General features: G+C 33.5%; 1 protein-coding gene and 1 long non-coding RNA gene across 2 annotated transcripts in view; both read right to left on the reverse strand.

The window, feature by feature from the left end:
- LOC117221862 (uncharacterized) overlaps positions 1-15,275 on the reverse strand; it is a 31,408-nt gene extending 16,133 nt beyond the window's left edge. Inside the window, exon 1 of the mRNA XM_033473147.2 lies at positions 14,707-15,275. Coding sequence (XP_033329038.2) covers positions 14,707-14,737 — 31 coding nt within the window. The 5' untranslated portion in view covers positions 14,738-15,275. The remainder of the gene's footprint in view (positions 1-14,706) is intronic.
- LOC143259483 (uncharacterized) lies at positions 6,836-9,037 on the reverse strand. The gene is made up of 3 exons (XR_013033423.1): positions 8,312-9,037; positions 7,576-8,246; positions 6,836-7,493 (listed from the first exon to the last, which is right to left on the reverse strand). It is a non-coding gene; the product is annotated as an uncharacterized LOC143259483 (long non-coding RNA).
- Positions 15,276-22,628: the final 7,353 nt, after the last annotated feature.

Below are 22,628 nucleotides of genomic sequence, written 5' to 3' on the forward strand. Positions count from 1 at the left end.
CTGCGGATTTTAATGCAAAATAGAATGTGAGAATTGTCATTTTGAATCATTTTAATGAGTTGTAAATAATGCAAACCGGTGATTAAATTTATCTAATAGCGTCACTGTTTTGTATTTCACCTGAAAAAATTTAGATTTTCGCTGTAGATTCAGATAAAAATGTTGTGTGTGTGAAAAACAAGAGTTTCCTTTATTTTTATTTTATCATTCCAAGTAACAGAAAAATTAAAAAAGATATTCTTTTTTTCTTAAATTCAAGTCATTTTTTTCAATTTTAATAAAGTTATTGCCTTTTAACACTGAATCCACCACCGACAAGTCGAACGACCGGTTTCACATTTTTAATTTCGTAATAGTTGATTTCATGATTATCGAAGTGACAAAGCTGCTTCGATTAAAAATTGTTTAATATATTTCTTTATTCAGGCACACACTGTGACAAAAATTGTGAAAAATTTGAATAAACTCTATCTCGCAATTCTTCCAAGGCAATTTTTGTTAGTCGCTTTCACACCTCGGTACAGTTCCTGCTGAAAGGTGTACGAATACTTTGTTGTCACCGAACGCGACAATATCGAGAACTACTAAAATCTGATAGTAAGCGTGCTATGGTGTCACACCGTAGGAATCGCGTGGGCGCTTCCAAGGCTTCGTGGCCGAATAAAAAAGCGGAACGCAGCCTGGAATTTATAAGAAGACGGATCGCAATAGGAATGCTTTCGACTTCACCTTTGCACATCTGACACGTATAATTTGTTAATAATGCTCCTCTCGGCGCGTCAAAACGTCGATGCACGACGTATAAATAGTTCGCGGCACTCTCTCGCGTTCTTCGCGCGTAATAATAAACGCGGGAATAAGAGAGAACCGGGAGCACCGCCGCGAAAACACTCGTAAATGTGCAATACGGAATAGATATCGATAGTGCCACGTTGTTAAACAGTCCGGCATGATTTATTTTCGTAAGTATCGATCGGCTCGGTACTCGATTTCCACCGTTTCTGTTTAACACTTTACGCACCGGAAGCCTATCGACAGGATTTTCGATTACTGTGCGACACTGATAGTTAAGCTTGAAGTACTTTTTTCGTCTGATAATCTTGAACGAAGTCGTCGGATCATGCTACATCGAGCGATTCGTTGGTACACGACTGAAAGTTGCGATTCCCATCGAGCAATTCATTAAAAAGTTTCTTAATGTAAAGCGTAGTCGTCCAAAAATTATAATATCATCGCCAGTAGACGATGTGTGGACGAGCAAGGTGGACAAACACATACAGTGGCCCATAAAAGTGTTCGTACACCTTTTAAAATGCAATAACTTTTTCAAAACAGAACTAAATGACTTGAATTTTTTTAGATGATAGAGGGACTAGTCTACTAAACGATGAGTATAAAGTTTTTTTTAAATTTTGTTACTACTTGGAATGAAAAGAAAAAATTAAAAACTCTCGTTTTTTAATTTTTTTATCTGAGCCTATAATGAAAATTCAAAAAATGCCTCTCGTAGGTCTCGGTAACTTATATGTGTGCTGAAAATTTGATCGAAATCGGTTAACCCAGAGTCGAGTTACAGGCGTTCAAGGATTTTAAAAACTGCAAATTTTATACAGTTTTTCGTCCAAATTGTGATAAAACTGCGATTTTTGTGATCTTTAATTTGTTGTAGCTCATAATAACGTAAATCGATTTCGATAAAATTTTCAACATGCATATAAGTTACCGAGATCTACGAAAAACATTTTTTAAATTTTCGTTATAGGCTCAGATAAAAAAGTTAAAAAACGAGAGATCTTCACTTTTTTGTCATTCCAAGTAATAGCAAAATTTAAAAGAAAATCATTTCAGTGATCGTTTAATAGACTAGTTCCTCTATCATCTAAAAAAAATTCGAGTCATTTAGTTCAGTTTTAAGATAATTATCGTGTTTTAAAAGGTGTACGGACACTTTTGTGGACGACTGTATACATGTTGTTGGTTGGGGTAAATCATTTCGCGTTTTGCAAATGATTTTTCTAATAAATCTGTGAACAGGGTGGTCTACGCAATTGTTTCAGACTATAAAGTTATTGTTTCTCTGTTATTAATGCATTTACAAAAAAATGCCGAAGGTGGAAAACAAACGTTTCGAAGAACACTACATCCGTAGGATTTTTTTTTAGTGCATCGGTGCATGTGCAATTAAGAATTGCGTCATTTCTTTAAATGGAAATGCATGTTTTTTATTGCACAGATCGATTCCACTGTTCGTTCCACGTAAAATATATATTATGAGGGTATAATGGAAAAAAATGATTAGTTCTCGAGATAGTTCCCTATATATTGTGTTTGTATCATTTTCAGATTCGCTTGCTATCTATTTGCTTGAAAGTAACTTTATTCAATAGTTAATAAAGTTATAGCGTTACAAAGTTACCATTGTTAGTTTTGCACCAATTGAATGTTTAAATGTGAACTGGCAATTCAGTCCTAAGTTCTATTAATAATTAATTCTATTAATTCAATGTTAATTTTTATGGAACTAGTAAATATATTTTACTCTTTAATATTAGGAACATTGTGAGATCATGAAAATATCATGATCATATTGCCTATTTTCAAATTCTTTTTACCTTTCTACTATTTCCAATGATTACTACTCAATTTTGCCAGAAATGCACAATATATACAGTTTAGTTATAACGTTCTTTGTCATATTGCCTATAAAAGTATTGTTTTCAATATTATTTCAAAAACACTATTAAATAACTTCAATTGATACTAAATTTTGAGAAATGATATGGACCAAACAACATGGTGTAATATAGTTTAGTATAGTAAAGTATAGTTTACAGTATGTACATATAGTACAGTGTAACTTAGGTTACCATAATGTAATACAATATAATAAGATCTAATACAATACATATAATATAATTAGTAATATAATATGACATAATTCAATATAATACAATACATACAATATGACAGGAAGTATAATAGGATCAAATACAATATACATAAAATAATAGTAGGATATATACAGTATATGATAGGATATATAATAATGTGTAAGTTGAGATAAATATACCTATATAAGGAAATTGTAATCAAAGTCCAAATAAAGATGCTAATAACTAAACTGCGGAATATACATATAATAAATAATAAATAATAATATATAATAATAATAAATAATAATAAATAACTAAACTATATTACACCATGCGTAGTATTTTTTATGCATTTATGGCAAAAATGCAAAACAGCAAAACCATTTGTACAATTTGAAAATATTATTCTATTGCTGTCAATTAATTAGAACAATTAAGAAAAGAAATAAACGTCTATGTAGTTTCCTCATCTTGTAATTAATGGAGCCATTTTTTATTTTACATACAAATTCACAGTCTATTACTAATAAGAATCGTAATAATTTTGAGAAATCAGTATTTCGTACGAGCAAGTAATGAGGTCTGGAGTGTTCAGGTTTCAATTAAAGGTAACCTGTAACTCTGCGAGTCCTGTAACCTCTGGGAGTCTTATCGGCATGTAATTTGTAACAGTCGTGCACTGAGGGCTCCACAAATAGTAACAAGAGAGAAACTGCATATTCAGAGCCGTCAATGCCACGCGATCCCCTAACATTCTGTTGGTGTACGTCAAAGGAGGATAAATTTAACGAATGATATAATAATGATAAACTGTTCAGGGAACTGTTTACAGCGAATCACAATTTTTCTCCTGAACGTTGGATATCAGCTAGATATGTGGGTGAAATCTATCTATAGCGATGTAAGAAATTTCAAAAGTAATCGCTGGACTCTGTGAATTTCGTGCATTTATGGCAAAAGTAAATACTTAAGTGAAATATAAAAGTATTCTGAGATTAGAAGAATTTACTGAAATTTATTATTTACACACATAGTTACATTATTTGCAACTTATTACAATTGTTAACGGAAGAAAGACTTTTCAATTTATTTTATGTTTCTTGCAATTAACATTTTTATTTTGCACAATAAACCATCATGTTTAATTATTGAGTAGAATTTTAGAGTAGACGTTCGAAAAACTGTTTTTTCGAAATAAATAGATGATATAAAAAACATAATTGTATTTGGGATTTAATCTTTAAGATTCGCAATCTAGTAATTGCGTATACGTAACTTCAAATTATTTATTGGATGCTGCTTTATTGTTCATAATTTTATTGATAATATTCCAATGAAAGAAATAATAAAAATAGTATTTCTAACTTCAAAACTAAATGATTTAACCATTAATATATTTCTTAAATTTTATGTAGTTAAAGAAGACGTAGTATTTTTAATGTAAAATTAATGTATAATATATTTATAAAATATTTGAAAGTGATAAATTACCTTAAAATTTAATTTAAATTTTAAAAAATGCAGGTCATTTGCTTCAATTTTTTTAAAAGGTACATTTCGTTTTAATATGTTTGAAAGTATTTTAGGAATTTTGAGAAATATTAATGCAATATTGTATCTAATTTGAACGCAAATTAACTGCACTAATATACACACACACAATTGAAATCTGTGTATTGCATAAATTGTTGACATTTTCTTTTGCAGCGGATTACACTGTTTCTCGATAATTTTACATTTCTGTATTGTTTTCGTACAAGACCAATTTAAATGATTTTTCTATTTACCATTTTAACTGTTCGAAAGTTTTCTAGGACACGAAGGTCTGGCGAAGGGTGCAGGTCGATCGAAAACATTCGTAATTTGCCGCCCTTTGTGCCAGAGACTGACTCGCGAACGAACGGAAACGAGAAATAGAAAAAGAGATTAGGGGAGAGGCGCGATGGAGATGAAGCGTATTGTACATACCGACTTTACAGCACTGTCGGATAAAAATATTCCCGCTCGAAAATAGAAACGCGGAGCACACCCAACACCCGCAATTCCTGGTCCATACTTGGCCTTAGTCGATCGAATTTCACACTCGTGATCGGACTTTGTGGATCTTTATGCGAATTCTCATTTTCAAACCTCATTTTATATTTGCCATTTTTCTGGTACCACAATGCTACTTAACTTAATTGTTACTTAACTTAATTATTAGTTGACTTAATTATTACTTAAACTAATTGTTACTTGACTTAATTGTTAGTTAACTTAATTCTTACTTGACTTAATTGTTGAAATTATTGTTATTGTTGGAATTTGGAAAATACAGTTGAGTTTGATACTTTCCAATTTTGTGTACCACATTAATATCACTAATTCAAAATAGTTTGACACAGTTTTATATATTTTGACATAGTTTGCCATGACTTAATATATTCTCACATATTTTGACATCATTTCAAATAGTTTGATACAGTTTGATTTAGTTTCAAGTAGCTTAGTCATCTTAAACGGTCTTAATAGCATTATTCAGACAACGAAACTATAGTCATTATAATAATCGAGGTCATATCTTTCTGCATGGTATTTATTGAAGAACAAATGTACATATACAGTGAATTTTCATGCATCAACTGAATACAATCTAATCGAATTATCGAATTACGTCCCGACTTTAATAAAATAATACAACATCTGCACGCATAAATTTTGGATGTTATTTTATGAGCTATTAAGTGCACCTGTAATTTATAAAAAAAGAACAGTGCTAAATTTAAATAAAAGAACAGTGAACAAAATGTATATGATGTTAAATTATATAAAATTATATATAGTTATATACAATTATATAAAACTGTATGCAATTATATAAAATTATACATAATAAGATTATGTATACACTATAATAAAGTATATTAAATTGAGAAATATTAAATAACGAGCTAATTGAAAAATATATATATTCGTCGAGATTTAGAACGAAAAGAACTTTTCTTTGATAATACTGAAGTAGACTATATTAATTACAGGCTTGAAGTATCATTGTTTCTCGCGTAACTGCTTTAAACAAATATTGTCCAAGTTTGTCGTGTACAGTCATGTAATACTAGTAACATATATTTTCCCTGGCAGCAAGCAGAATAAAATTAGGTATCAGGAGCTAGAGAAAAGAAAATTAATGCCTCGTAATAATTTGATGCAAATTGTTTGGGACGAATATCATACGACACTGCAAACGAAAAATGTCATACGAAAATGAGATATATTAATCTCAAATGTTCAGACTATTATAACAATAATATATCAAAGTGAACAATTAATTTTATGATATGAAAAATTGGAAAAACAGCCTGTAGCTGTACATTAATTTTTGTGATCGATATCTAGCATTCTTTTATGATAAATTGTGTGCTATACTATACAATACTATAAGTAGTTTATAGTATACATATTATATTATAGTATATATATATATTTATATTATGTAAATTATTACTATTATTAATTATTATATTATTATTATTACTATTATTATGAATTATTATTATTATTATTATTATACACTATACACTATAATATATGTAAGTATATACTTATATTGTACTATAAGAATAGTGTAGTATAGTGTACTATATGTGTAATCAGGAGAATTTTGTTTATTTCAAATTTATTTTCAAAATAACAAAAAAAAAAGCTCTAAACTTTGCAATGTTCGTCTCTGTTCGTTGTAACCCAATTGTTCAATCATAACTTCTCAATGTTTTTATTCAAGAAATCATTCGATGAATTGAGTTGAATTCTTTTTTTATTTTAATCAAAAAATTTAACGCACTATACAAGCTTTGTATCACGCTGAAAATTTCATTTCATTTCTCATTAATCGAATTTTGAAAAATTAATTTTAAAATTGATATCGAAAATTAGGAACAAATTGTTATCTCATAAATTTTATAAATGTTATAGATGTCGTTGTGCTCTTTCACAGTTGTGTAGCCTACAAAATAGGCTACATTTTTGGGCGGCTCGAGATCATTTGGATCCAGATTATAAATATTGTTATTAAATTATCTAGTTTCTGACAATTATTTTTAATTTCGTAAAGATCTATAGAAAAACTAACGTGTTCATATAGACGGTAGTTCTCATAAGGACTACCGTACAAAAATATGTTGCATAAAAATAAATAAATAAAATTTTAATTTATCCTAAGCATACTCAGTTGTATTTTAATCAAATGAGAGCAATGTAAGTAAATTAAAAGTCAAGTGTACCTAACTTAGGTACGACTCGTAAAAGCTAAGCTCGAATATAGTCTAAAGACAATGTCAACAGGTATCGCACCAGGTTCAATGGTCTCATGAACACCCACACCACGCTTTCACTAACCACTCTTGGTCAATGACAATTTATTCATTGTCATCTGTATCAATTGATAGCGTTATTAGAATTAAATTGCAAATTAGAATAGAAACATTTAAACAACTGTTTTCTCAAAAACAACTTCTTTTATGATTCAATATTCATTTAACTTCAACTTGAAGAATAAACACTTTTTAGTACTGATTTTGGTCCCTGGTTTTCGATACTCAGTTTTTTCACCAACGCCTTTCAAATAATTGTTACTGTTGCTCCCTGTAATAAACACGGCTTTTATTACTAATTTTTATTATACAAAATTATGGAATAATTGTTATGGTCCTTATTATAAACATACTTTTCAGGCCGTTCAACAAAATCTTTCAAATAATTGTTATCCTCTGTTCCCGTAATAAACTGTTACCAATTACTACATTGTTACTAATTTCGTTCAAACAAGATCATTCGATCAGCTGTAATTTTTGAACCCTGGTTTTGTTACTGATTTCGTCGCAACAAATTTCTGAAGTAACTGTTATTTTTGCTCCCTGTAATAGACACGATGATGTTATTACCTCATTTTTATCGTCAAAAATTGTCAAATAATTGTTATTTTGTGGCCCCTGTAATAAACATATTTTTCATACAGCTCTTACACATCAACATCTTTCAAATATCTGTTATTTTTCGTTCCTATAATAAACATGTTTTTGTTACCAACTTTTTCTCACGAGAACTGTTCGAGTAACTATTATTGTATGACTCCTGTAATAAACATATTTTTCATACACGTCTTATTCATCAAAGTCTTTCAAATAACTGTTATTTTCCGTTCCTATAATAAACATATTTTTGTAACCCAATTGTTCAAATAACCATTATATTCTGGTCGCTGTCATAAACACGTTTCTCCCACAATAAATAACGTTCGTCGTCAAAATTCGTCAAATAGCTGTTATTTTTCGGTCCCTATAATAAACATATTTTCTCAGCCAGGCGTTGTCCATCATAACTGTTAATTTCTTGCTGCTGCAATAAACACGTTTCCGTTACAAATTTTCGTTTCTCGCCGGAATCTTTCGATTAACAGTTACCTTTCGTCCCCGTTAAAAACGGCACCGTGTCGTTCCCGAGCTCGTCGCCACGCTAGTGTTCGACGCCGTCTAGTGTAGCGCGGCACCGTCGCGGGGCAGGGTGTGAAAACCGTCGGCTAGCCTTTCGCTGAAGCCGGACGCCAAAAACGGGAGCAATATAGCCCTGCCGGGGAGTGTCCGTGTGACGGTATTAATAACGGCGTGTGCGGGAGGTGGCCCGATTCATTGAAGACCAGTTATAGAATGATGCAGGCGGCCGCGTAACTACAATTTATTTTTTGGCTATTTTTAGCAGTTGGCGTGGCGCCACTATTTTCGGTTCTCTCAAATTTCTCACTCCATATTTGGGATTATGGATGACGGGCCCGCGGCGCGGTGTATCTTTACGACCCCGCCAGTTAGAGACACTCTCGTTATACGCTCGCGTGCCCCCACCACCGCCAGCTGTTCGATCCATCGAACACGAGCCTTCTCTGAACAATAAACGCTGCGTTCGCCGGCTTTTTCCTTTTCTTTGTTCACGGCTAGACCACTCCTGATCACTTAACAAGTCTTTCGTTTTTATTGTTATTTTATAGCTACGAACACACCAAGTCGTTTCTAACGTCATTTATTTCTTAACTCCTTTTCGAACCAGACACGATTTTGCAAACAGACTGTTACGCCATTTTTACACTTATTCTGTTCGGTTGCATTGTATTCGTAACAATACCTCTGGTATCTCACAACTGTTTTGAATCGGTCGTGAAATTATTGCATAATATTGTATAATATTATGTAATTTAATATCGTTTAATATTACGTAATTTAATATTGTTTAATACCATGTAACTGAATGTTGTTTTATATTATGTAATTGAATATTGCTTTATATTATGTAATTTTATACTGTTTAATGTTATGTAATTTAATATTGTTATCATATAATATTTTATATTAACAAAGCGTTAGGAATCGCAAAACCTTATGGGCGTTTCTTTTAAATTCAGCTTGCAATTGTAACATACGATGCGATTAAATAAATAGATTATAATCTTTGAAAAAAGAGTAGATATATTTATAACAAATTGTATATTTCATGTGAAACAATTAATGGAAATACATGCTCCGACGTTTGGTTTCATTTCGAACATGTACTATGTTTAACCAGTTAGCTACTTTCGACGAAGCTAAATTACGTTATGACGAGTATATTCGTTATAACATAAAATATCTTCGTGACGAGTATACTCGTCATAATATAAAACGTGTTCGTGACGAGTATATTCGTCATAACATAAGATATGTTCGTCACGAGTACATTCGTCATAACATAAAATGTCTTCGCGACGAGTGTACACGTCGAAACAGCTGATTGGTTAATAAAAATTGGTTGATATTCTCTATTAAGTTATATATTTTAGAGAATTGTTGCATATATTCAAAATATGAAAAGAATCAAACGTATTCAGTATAATTACAATAGCTTGCACACACATTTAAAAGAGACTGCAACAGCTGACTGGTTAGAGACAGTTAAACACCTAACTTAAGTAGACATCTAATTAATTTATGTCTCTTTGTAGCATTTGGATTGCCAGATTACATGGTTTAGGATTTCTCTGACACCATTACCATTAAATCTACCGAGCACTAAAAGTGACTGATTTTTTTGTACCGCATTGGAAGATTCTCGAAATTAAATTTATTTAGACCTTCCGATATTTTGACTCTAACGTGTGCCTGGGTTGTAATATTTATTCAATCCTACTAAAGAGTCGTATTATTATCTCAGCAATTCTAAAATAGAAAATGTGAAACTTTTTAACGTTTTCACTGACACGAGATTTGACTACATTATTTCACAAAAGTATCAAATTCAAGATTTCGAAGTTGCTGATATAATATTTTGTACAATTTTTAGACGCGTCACTTATGGCAGAATCTTCTCCTTTTGCATAATTCAGCGAAATATTTGCAGTTTTTGCAAAATATGCAACAATTGATTTTTGCATAGAAAATATTGTTAAAAAATTCCACGTGCTCGGCTAATATTATTTTGCTTACTATTCATTTGTTTATTTAGTTCGACCTGTGGACCATTATGGTGATAATAGCTAATAGTTATTTTGAAAAAGAAGAGAAGAAGAAAAAACTCCTTTGAAAAGTTATTTTCGAAATAAAAAATATCGAATTATTCGTCGAAATTTTTATAATGATAATTATATTCTGAATTTTCTCTTAATATTGTTCTGTTATAATATGTCTATTGCACATAACTTAAATATTATTATCATTGTAAATAAATAATATAGATGAAGTGTGAAACAAATTTAATAATATACGTAACACTATGCATTTATTATAAACAAATACCTCGCGGACATCAGACAACAAACAGTCAAGGTTGAGAAAATGGTTTCGCCTAAATCTTAAAAACTGTGCAAAAACGTTTCTTGCGAAGAATGATTCAGTAAACACTCTCGAACACAACTAAATATTTTTTAATATCACTAATAACATTTGAACATGTTTACTTTGATCTTACTTTGGAAAATAAACGCAAATTTACGACTTTGTGAATATCTTCTGTTTTATCTGTAAAATTTATGGCAACATTTCTTGTTTAGAACCATGGTATAGTTTGTTTCAAATACAACAACATATATTTTTATAATATTATAAATATTTAGAGATATTGTGAACAGTTTCAAGACATTTTTGTACTTTAATTATAAAAGATGTATACACACACACACACACACACACATGTTTTTTTACCTTAGAAAATTCTTTAGATTGCTCCAAAGGATGATGACATATGTTTATATAACTTTGTAAATATATCTAAAGAAGTTTAAACAGTGTTTAAATGGAGCAGATTGTCCATAATGCATTAAATTTTCTGGAAGTGGTTCAATCGAAATTGAAAAATTAAAGGATTGAGATGGAATTTAATTATGAAATTTAATGCCACGTGACGTGGCAGGCCTTCTATCGAAAACTATCGAAAAAGCAACTGTAGAGATTTTCTTTCTGACAGAATTTTTCGGTAACAAATATTCAAACACATTCATGAATCAGTGTACACATTAGTTTGCAAAAGTCTATCTTTAATAGGATTTTATTTAAACATTGGAATCACTAGGCATCAAATGTACCTAATCTGTACTGCTTTGTGAAAATATAATGACGAATATTTACAACAATAATGACTGCATTTATTCGTGCATCCAATTAAATTCTATCTATGCATCCAAATCAGTAAAGAATAATTGCTTACAAAAACATATTTAGAATTTCAAACATATGAAAAATAATTATTCTGAATAAATATTCTAGCATTAATAAATTGTACAATAGCAACAACAACTTCATTTACAATCCAAGAAGTTGCTTTAAATTATTACTTAAAAGACAATTATTAAATTTCAGTATCTTTTTAATGTAATAATCATTAAAAACCCTAGTAACGCTTTAACTATTAATAGACTTTTGAATAAAAATCAACAATTTTTTTTTGAAACAGTCACCTAAAAGGCATCACATTGATTATAAAGCACGAGATAATTTATTGGTTTATGGAAAAAAATTGCTATCACTATTGAACAATTCCTTAAGCAATCTTCGATCATTTATTTCAAGCAGAAATATGTAGATCATAACTCAAAACTATATTCACTGCACAAAAAAATAATCAATGTCGATGTATATTATTTAAATTTATTATTCGATTGATTAATATTATTTGTTAGCCCTATGCATCGTGTCAACATCCCTCTTCAAAGAGCTATTAAAACAGTTAAAATATTAAAATCGCTGATTTACCAACGACAATTTGCCTAAACATCATCAAAAATTTGTTCAGAAAAACGGTTAAAACAGCATTTAGACGCTTCTCGAATCGTACGATCATCAAAGCAGCCCGCGGACAGAGTGTTAACTGAACGATTTAAGGATCCTGGACACCCGATCCCCAAACCCAGGAATGTTTACTTTTATATAACAAAGCGGTATGCTGCTCGAGAATGAAGCTTTAGGTGTCGGCGGGCCAGTGTACACAATTACAGGCAACAAGTGGACGATTCGGTACGCGGGGCGCGGCCGGGAGTGTGTACGGTCTCAATTGGCAGGGGCGCAAGTAGGTTAAAAACGGTAAGTCGGCTGCAATGCTCAGGAATATGTCAAGGCGATGCGGGGCAGAGGTTCCCTAGGAGATCTTCTCAGTGAAAATTCACTTCCCCTGCTTTCGGAGCACAAGCTGGCTTCATTTGTCTATCGTTAATACCAAATAAGCTTCATTTAGGGTGTTAAGTTAACGTTCGCTCAAAAATTTCAACGCTGGGAGTTCGAAGACTAAGTGTTCCGTATGTGTCAAGATAATGGCGCAGCGTAGAGGCTCTGTGGGAAATCTCAGGAACTAGGAAAATCCATTTTTGTAACTCCGCTGGAGCGTCGTTTATGCTAATTTAGCACCCTGGCACTGTAGCGGTGACTCAACTTCAATTTTGAAGCTGGGAGTCCGAAGGCTCGGGTGCTTTTTTTATCAAAGATTCACTATGACCGGCTGGAAACTAGCAGAGTGAATGCCTCTATCTTTAGAGAAGACAGGTAGCTTCGTTTATCGATCACTTAGACAAGGACTTGTCCACTCAGCACTGACTCAAAAATTGAAATGCGAAATGGTCTGTTGGCTGAGTGCTTAGGGATTTGTCAAAGGCTCGCTAGGAGCTGCTAGAAACTAGCTTCCGAGGAGTTGTTCAGCAATCATTCTAATTGGAAATTTCGAAGATGACAGTCTCGAGCTATGTATTCAGTACTGCAGAATTAGACTAGTTTTATTTAGGAGGCACAGTTAGCAGCCTACCTCCGATTCTACACTGAAATTTCGAGGATGACAGTCTGGAGCTAAGTCCTTAGCACTAGATAAGGCTAGAATGCAAAGTGAACATCCTATCTATGAGAGACAAAAGACTGAGAACTCAGAAATATCCAACATTGAGCATTTTATTAGCAATGATCCATTTCTCTTATTATAAAATCCTCACAAATTTTGGAGAAATTCTATTAAAATAACGCCCTAACTCCAGCATCAGTGAATCTAGATGGAAATTTCAAAGGTATGCATGCAAAGACTGAAAGCTTAAGAATGTTATCACGATTCCTCGGCTCTAGACAAGCTCTCTGTCAGGTGCCGAGACTTCAAGTCGAAGTTTCGAGGATTCAATCATTTGCAACGTCTCAATCTCCTAGCAACAATTACCTGTCCTAAGACAGAAGTAGCCATATCCAGTATTTTAAGCTTGGTAACGAAGCTTCCAAGTTAAAATTGAAGACTGAAGAACGTACTAAAGCGACTTCCCCTCCAAAAAGTTTGATTATTTTAGCTCTAGTGAAGCAAGCTGGTTCTACCTAGGGTGCAAAGTTAGCAGCCTAACACCTAGCAGAGAGAAGACCCTCTAACCAAAGATCTGCTTTACGAATTTAGAGTTAGCGTCAGTGACTCTGAATCGTAAATTCGAAACTGAAAGCTGTATATAATCATCATCCCTAGTCATAGTTTATCAAAGACCTACTACCTCCTAGGTGGACCAGCTAAGTAGCTATGCGTGATCGAAGACTTTAAAGACCCACTTCCCTATCCCCTAAGATAATGAGCTGACACCAGTGACTCGAAGACTTCAAAGATCTACGCCCCTATCCCCTAAGCTGACTAACTGATTAGTTAACCAGTGACTCGAAAGCTTCAAAGTCTCACTTCTATATCCCCTAAGATAATAAGGTGGCTAACTATTCGTGACACCAGTGACTCGAAGACTACAAAATCCCACTTCTCTATCCCCTAAGATGACAAACTGACTAGTTATCCGTGACACCAGTGACTCGAAGACCTCAAAGTTCCACTTCTCTATCCTCGAAATTGACTAACTGACTAAGTATCCGTGACACCAGTGACTCGCAGACCTCGAAGTCCCACTTCTCTATCTCCTAAGCTGACTAACTGACTAAGTATCCAGAACACCAGTGACTCGAAGACTACAAAGACCCACTTTCCTATCCTCTAAGCTGACTAACTGACTAAGTATGCAGGGCACCAGTGACTCGAAGACCTGAAAGACCCACTTCTCTATCCCCTAAGCTGACTAATTGACTAGTTATCCCTGACACCAGTGACTCGAAGACTTCAAAGACCCACTCCTCTATCCCCTAAGCTTCTTATCCATAGAACCAGTGATCCCAGCCTATCAAAGTCCCACCTCTCGCTACCACTATCCCCTAGCTATCCGCATCACCAGTGTTTCAACGGCAGCAAAGCGTCGAATCCAACGAATTCCGTGATCCCAGTATCGAAGCAAGTTCTCCAAACACAGTCACTGGCCGCCGCGGAGGATTGTGGCCAGCGGGTCTCGGATTACCTGTGACGGGAAACTTGCTTTCCGGCAACATGAACGCTCGGTGCTGTCGGTTTACTCCGGGTAAATCCTGGCGGAGTGTAGCCTATCATCCGCAGCCGGTGGTGCGTAGGCTCCCCGGGGACGTCCTCGGAGAACTGTTCACTCGCGACCGGAAAGAGGACGATGAACCCCCTCGCGACGCAGCCCGTCGGACACTTGTTGACACTGTCTCTGGGGTTCACGGAGGACCTCGGTACGGTTCGCGACAGTTTGCGAGGTGGAACGGTGTCGGGCACGTAGGATGAACTGAGGAGGTGGTCGGGTCGCAGTCAGGAAGCCGAGGAGGGCACGTGTCTAGGACGGGTTAGGCGATGAAGAAGCAGAGAAGAAGAGGAGAGGAAGATGAGGAACTCGCGGGAACAAGGTGAGGAAAAAGAAGGAGAGAGAGAGAGAGAGAGAGAGAGAGACGGGGAGAGCGGACCGTTTTGAGGCAGTTTTGGCACTGTTACCAGCGCGGACCGGCGAGCACCAACCCCGAGCAGCTCCTCCACACATCCGAAGACGACGACAGCGACAACCACGGCGGCGGAGAAGACGAGCGGAGAAGTCGAGCGGAGTTGAGCGGTGCCGAGCGGTGAGGACGCGCGGAGGTAAACGCGCCGATGAGGAAGAAGAGGAAGAAGAGCGAGCGGAGGCGAGGGCGTATATTCTTGATTTGGGCGGATGGAAATCTGAGATTGCTCCATATCGGGCTGTGCGCCGTGACCACAGAGGTGCTCTGTAATAGCAGACATCTGAAACTTCTCTCTCTCTCTCTCTCCCTCTCTCTCTCTCTCTCTCTCTGCCTACCTCTCTCTTTCTCTTCCTCTCTTTCTCCGTCCCGTTCTTTCTTGCTTTAGTTTTCGGTGCGAGCCGACTCACGTGTCTTTCTTTCACAGCGCGCCTGTGCGCTTCTTCTTTTTCTTCCAACTGTTTCGGCTTACTACTCTTCGACTGGATTAGGTTTCTCCCGTTATCGACGGCTTTTCTTTGCCGTTTGTTTAACACGTTCCGTGCCGGTCGCGGGTGACTCGATTTTCTTTTTGCCCAAGGGGTTTTGAGAATTGCGACCGGGCCGCGGGAGCAGGTTTTTCGAATTTAATTAACCCTTCTATGTATAATTAGGTGCTGATTATTTCTGTTCGTTCTTTAGTCGTTTATAGCGTAAAATCAATTCGGATGCACATGCTTTATACGATTTTACGCCGATGAACGTTTCACGATGAAACATTGATGTAAGATATTTTAAGCATTTGCACTACGATTTCTTTCACAGCTGCATTGGTTAACAGTTGTTCGTGACTAATAAATTTCTACGCGAGACAGATAATTTATATTTACTGTTCGACAATCTTTACTGCATTGTTTAAATATTGGTAATAGATATTGGTAATATTGGTAATATCGGTTTAACACAGTTGAATAACATTCATATTTACTGGATAATATACCAAATTTTCGTAACGAGTCTAACACGATATTGTAGGGCAAGAGGTTAAATAAGGAAACTTCAAATATTGCGAATGCACTTTATGCGTTACTTCTAAAAGCAAGTATAAAATGTTTAAATTTCGTTTATCATTAAATACAATGCGTGATGCAAAATCTGACATTGTATTCTATTGAATTCTTTTAATCTTTAATAATATTACCGTATCAATACAAATTAATTGCATTGCGTCTGATGTGTATTTAAATATAATTTAGCACTGATCACATGAATGGTCACTTTATATAAAATAAGTAATTGTTGTATATATATATATATATATATATATATACAATAATTAATAATAATATATACTATTATATAATAATTATATAATATAATATATATATTAGTTACCAAGAACGTTTTTTAATTTATCATATTATATACTTGTTTTTCTATCAAACAGAAAGGAAAATAACTTTCAGTATTATAAATATAAAAAGTATGAAATATTGGACAGTATACGTAATACTATGAGGAAATGTCATCAAATAAGAATGAAATTCCTGGTAATTAAACAACCTTCAGTTTTGCTGCTATCTCCAGGATATCTTGCAGTCATAGCGCCGTCCATACTGCTTCAGGTAACATCAGATTGATTTTACTAATACCGCCAGCATGCCGTTTCAATACCGGTTTAATGCCACAGCATGATATTCAAGAATTGATGCACGTTGGTGTATCAACGTAATTAAATTGACCCCACCGCTAAACAAAACCGCGAATAATTATCATTTCGATAATCGGGGTTCTACGGTTGAGAACAGAATATTGTATTTGGCTGACGTCATGAGATGACGTCAATTACTGACTTCATTGCTACAGTTTTATGAGACTATTATGTTCGCCGAACACATTCTGAATTCAAATTCTTTATTTATTTTTTTATTTATTTTATTTTATTTATTTATTATGTTATATTATTGTATTTATTATTATATTATATCTATTATATTATATTTTATTTATTTATTTTTAATTTTATTAATTTTTATTTAATTTTTTATCAATTCTTTTATTTATCAATTCTTTATTAACAAATGACATGTATAGTCACAGAAAATAAACGTGTAACTGCTATTAAATTATTTTAACTCTACATTATGGTAATACTTATTATAGTCGTTGCATTCGATAAAATATGTAATTAATATCAAAATCTCTTACATTACACGTTTTGGTGAAAGGAACATGCAGTTTTTAAAAAGGATAAACAATTTAATCCAGTTAAATTATTTATTCAGTCTGAATTGTTTATTCGACTGTGAGAACTTTTTTAAAGTATCATTCGAAACAAATAATTAAATACGGTATAATATTATAATATAATATTATATTTAATTTCAAAAGTTTAAAAATTTCTGTTCTTGAAATATACAAATCGTATCGAAAGAAGTACATACGATGTTGCATCAAATTGACCCAAATTTTTGTTTAAATATTGATTAATGTACCAACGTACCAATGACTACATTGGTTTGTTATTATACGATCATAATATATGATCATTGTTGCATCTCTAATCTAATCATCAACATTTAAAAAGAACTCCCGTCAATTAGATACATTTTGCACAGCTTCTTAAGAAATAGTATTTCTACTTTACACGTTATTTCGCCAGTCATAAATTTTCAAAAATTTTTCTTCAGCTCGAGCAAGTAAGAAAATATAATAGATATAAGGAACAGAGAGATAAATGTAGTATTCGGGCAGCGACGGTCGAGGTTTTAAATGGACACCGCGAACAGAAACAAATAAATGTGCAATAAAGATGTAAATCGAATTAATTTCAACAATTCTCATTTTAATGAATAAGCAATTTACAGGGTGAGTCGCGTAACTTGCACACCTCAAATAACCCTTCAAAATTATTAGTTTCATTTAAAAAATTGTTAAAATCATGATTTCAAAGGTAAGCGGAAGTTCTTCTATGTAAAGAGGTTTTCAAGATAGACTAACTTAAAGTTATTGCAGTTGTACAAGTTATGCGTCTCACCCTGTATAATAATAAGCATTTCCATAAACATAGTCCAATTTATATTATGTTTGGACTCATTTCAATCGGAAGAATGCCAGCTATCCATTGGTGCCACAATTATTAAAGTAAGAGACGAAGGTTACTGTAAATAAAATTGTCTTTCTCGCATGTTTATACTTCATTCAGTCGAGGCGTTCTGTTGTTTCGCGTCTGTCTCCTAATACTATGTTCATTGAATATTCTCGTGCGGCATGCCGTTTAAACAAATAAATGATTAATCGTCTTAAATAATCAAATACTTCAACCATTTTAAAATGAATTCGGTTTAATTTCAATAGTAGAGTTCACGTTCACGTAAGACGATTCAGGTTCATGGTGCTCTGTTCAGTGAACATAAATCCTCAGCGAATACAAAGTCCATATAAACTGGAGTTCGCATAAATAAAGTTGCATTTGCTCGCTACGAAAACATTCCCACGCTAATCTCGGCCATTGAGTAACCGTTAATGGGTTAATTAATAATTTATTCGGGCCGGTGCGGCGCGCGACGTGGCGCGGCGCGGCCGAACAATCCGAAGGTGTAACAGCGGATTCCGAATCTGACATTTAATTCGCAGCCCGTTTACCCCGTCGCAGCCGCTGTCAATAGAGGGAAACGTCATAGGCGCTCGCGCGCGATAGTACGCCGCGAGTTTATGCGAGTGTGTACGATACCACGGAGGCGTACGTTATATCCCGCATAGGTTAAGCCTGCCCGCCTACTCGGCCGACGTGTCCCAATACCTGGCAGCGATATGTCAACAGCTACTTTCCACCGCTCTGGCACCAGGTTTTATCTGCAACGCTCGCGGAGCAACGCGCAGCGTACCGCTGACTATGGCGACATGACAGCCTGGAACCGGACGAGGCACGGCCGACAAGCTGCCGTTTTAACAACCGATTAACCTGCCCGCAGAAAAATCGGGTATCATTGTTGGCTTCGCGCCTGCGAGATCGACGGTGAAACGTTAAGTCGATTAGCGCGAGCGGGTCGATCGAGGAAATCGTCGATCGGAGTATTCAGCTCCTGCTATGGCAACTGTAAAAGTCTGATTGTATTACAGCGGGGCTTGATTTCAATTCTAACTGAACCGTAAACTTTTCTAAATATTTGTTATTTGGTAAACTTTCAATTTCGAAATTTCTTCTTTTTCTGATCGAAGCGAACCGTTGAAATTCGCGCCTTCTCCTCGAAATCTATGCGGACACCTTCCTTACCAACGGTGCTCCCTTTTAAATTCGTCAAGCTTTTCCCTTTTCTTGGGCTAGAAAAACTGAATGCTGAAGAGAAAACGTTATGCAAATACGTTGATAATACAATTGAATTGGACAAATTTCGTTCCGGTGTACGAACACTTTTGTGGGTAACTGTACATGGCCGAGAGCTAACAAAATATTGTTATATCTAATTATAATTGTTATATATCTAATTATAATAATAATTAGACTGCGGTTTTGATGCATTTATGGCAAAAACGATTAGGCGCAATTTAAAATAGTGTAAGGATTTTAATCTAAACTTATAAAAAGTATTCAAGAAAGAAAAGAAATTCGTGTTTGGCAGCTATGTCTTGCAATTGATGAAAACAATTTTTGTTTTGCATAAAGATTCGCAGTCTACTTATAATTATTGTATTGTTTTAGTTAATTATTTCAATCGTACGTTCATTAGACATAGAATGTTTTGGAACGATTTTAGAAATACTTCTACTGAGTGATGTGAAACCTAGATTAGTGCAATATAGCTAATATTATTATTACTGTTTTGCATAAAGAACCGCAGTCTACTTATAACTTTAGTTTGCTTTATTAACACGTTCCGTGCCGAGCTTTTTTTACTCGAATCTTCACACTTTGATATTTTACTAAAACTTGATGTATTACGTGCAATTATTAATTCTCGTACACATAACAACGTAACAAAAACTTATCAACGCCCATTCTTGCGGTGGAAATTGATTCTTCGGTTCTAAATTTCTTGTAAACAATTTGTTCAGTTCACTGAGTAAACATGCAAGCGTGTACCATCGATGGTACACGTGGCACGGAACGTGTTAATAATTATTGTGTACATTGCCGACCGTCGTAAAGGTGAAACTGACTGTACAAGGAAATTGTACAAATAAAGTGTGGCAAAAAGATGTTTATCTGTTTATTATAACCACAACATGAACTTTTACAATAACATTTGAATTCTGTTGTAAAAGTTCAATTTGAACAGTTATTTTGTATTTTGGTTGATAACAATTTTGATGGAACATTTATTTCTTAACCGATATTTGTGGTAGGATATAAAAGTTCAATTTCAATTGATTTAGCATTATTTAAGCAACTGGAAACACGATAAATATAGATCGGTAAGCAAATCGTAAGCAAGAACCATTATGTACATTGTATACACTCCCCTCCAAAAGTATTAGGGCACTCACGGAAAACTGAATAAGTTTGAGCAACCGGTTGGAAATTGTTATAATTTCTTCGATTTAATTCAAAGTTAATTGTATTAAACTGTAGCAAGTGCATCTATATATATATTTTTTTACATTATAATGAAATTAACGTCAATTTTATAAAAGAAAATTAAATTTTATTTTTCGTCGTTATATCCACCGCGTTTTATAATTACTTTTTGCACTAATTTCGGGATTCCTTTCATCAGTATTTCAAAAACATATCGTACGAAATTAACTCAGCATACGGTTTAACTGAACAAAATGTATAATAAATGAGTAAACTAACTGCATAAGTGACAAATACTTCTAATTTAATGTGTACTTTTGACAATACAATGTCATAAATCGTAATATTAAATGTAAAACATTACCTGAATCGAATGATAAATTGGAATTTATACTAAATCAGCAGGTGTTCTAATACTTTTTTAGAGATGTGTACGTTCGGTGTTTAGCATTCAGTTTTAGAAGTAATATATTTTTCGAAGCATTTTCATAAATACGAGTCCTAATATCATTGAGAATTCATTTCAAAGCACTAAATGCACGTTGCACACTGACTTGTTCCACAAGAACATCGTGAACAGTTAGTTAACTTAGAAACAGGTTTTTAAATCTCCGATCTATCCAATATTCTAGTATGTTTACATTCCAATCAACTCTTTGCAAGATTCTGCTACTTTGAATACGAAACGGTAACTTCGATTGGAACGACTGTAACTTTTACGAAGCAGAATAATTATTGCTTGTCCAACTAAGACGTTTTCCTACATTTCCGAGAAAGTAAAAGTTTTCTGTTCATGTATAAATATATAAAATAAAAGTTACCGTGGTTTTATAACTGTTTTCTTAGTACAGAAAAATTAGAAGTCTAAAAATAACTGTTACATCAGAATCAACTGATAATTTTAACAGTTCCATTGAAGCCCTGATATACTGGGTGAAATCCCATTTTAAGATCTTTTTTATAGAAAAATTAACACAATTGACAATAATTTTGCACAATTTTTAATATAATATAATACAATATAATATAATATAATATAATATAATATAATATAATATAATATAATATAATATAATATAATATAATATAATATAATATAATATAATATAATATAATATAATATAATATAATATAATATAATATAATATAATATAATATAATATAATATAATATAATATAATATAATATAATATAATATAATATAATATAATATAATATAATATAATATAATATAATATAATATAATATAATATAATATAATATAATATAATATAATATAATTGTGATGTAATTCTGATCTAAATGTGATGTAAATGTGATGTAAATACAATGTAAATACAATGTAAATATAGTATAATATAATATATTTCCCCATTCGTGGAATTTATTAGGTTAAACTTGACTCGAAAAGGTTACTTTGGTCCTATCGAACGTAACCAGTCCCATAACATGATTCGCATAAAGAGAGCGTTCAATTCCAGAGTTTATGGAGACGCTCGAAAAATTTCTCTACATGGAAATCTTACGAAACTAGTCTCCGACTGATCCGTGTTCTACATCGGCTGCATCCAGCATAGTCACTCTTTTGTGAGCAAAGGGGTCGGTGTAGGTCGTTGTCCAGTCACAGATAAAAGATTAAGAAAATTTTAATTAAAATGAACGAAGAGATTATTCTCTGCATGTAACACGCATGTGAATAAATTTCCTCCTTGGATTTAGATCTGCTTGGAACAGACAAGGCACTTGGTGATTCCAGGAAATGTCGGCAGTCGACAAAGGGTTAAACACAAATAGGGGTCTCATCGTCGTTTTCAATATTTCTGCGAATCTCACGAATTCACGGGTGTTTGATTTTTTCCCAAAATCAAATATATTGATTTCTCCGAAATTAGGCAGTTCATTTAAACATTTACATTTCAATAGATAGCGGAAAAA

This window comes from Megalopta genalis, chromosome 5 (assembly GCF_051020955.1).
Source record: "Megalopta genalis isolate 19385.01 chromosome 5, iyMegGena1_principal, whole genome shotgun sequence".
In the NCBI taxonomy this organism is placed as follows: Eukaryota; Metazoa; Arthropoda; class Insecta; order Hymenoptera; family Halictidae; genus Megalopta; species Megalopta genalis.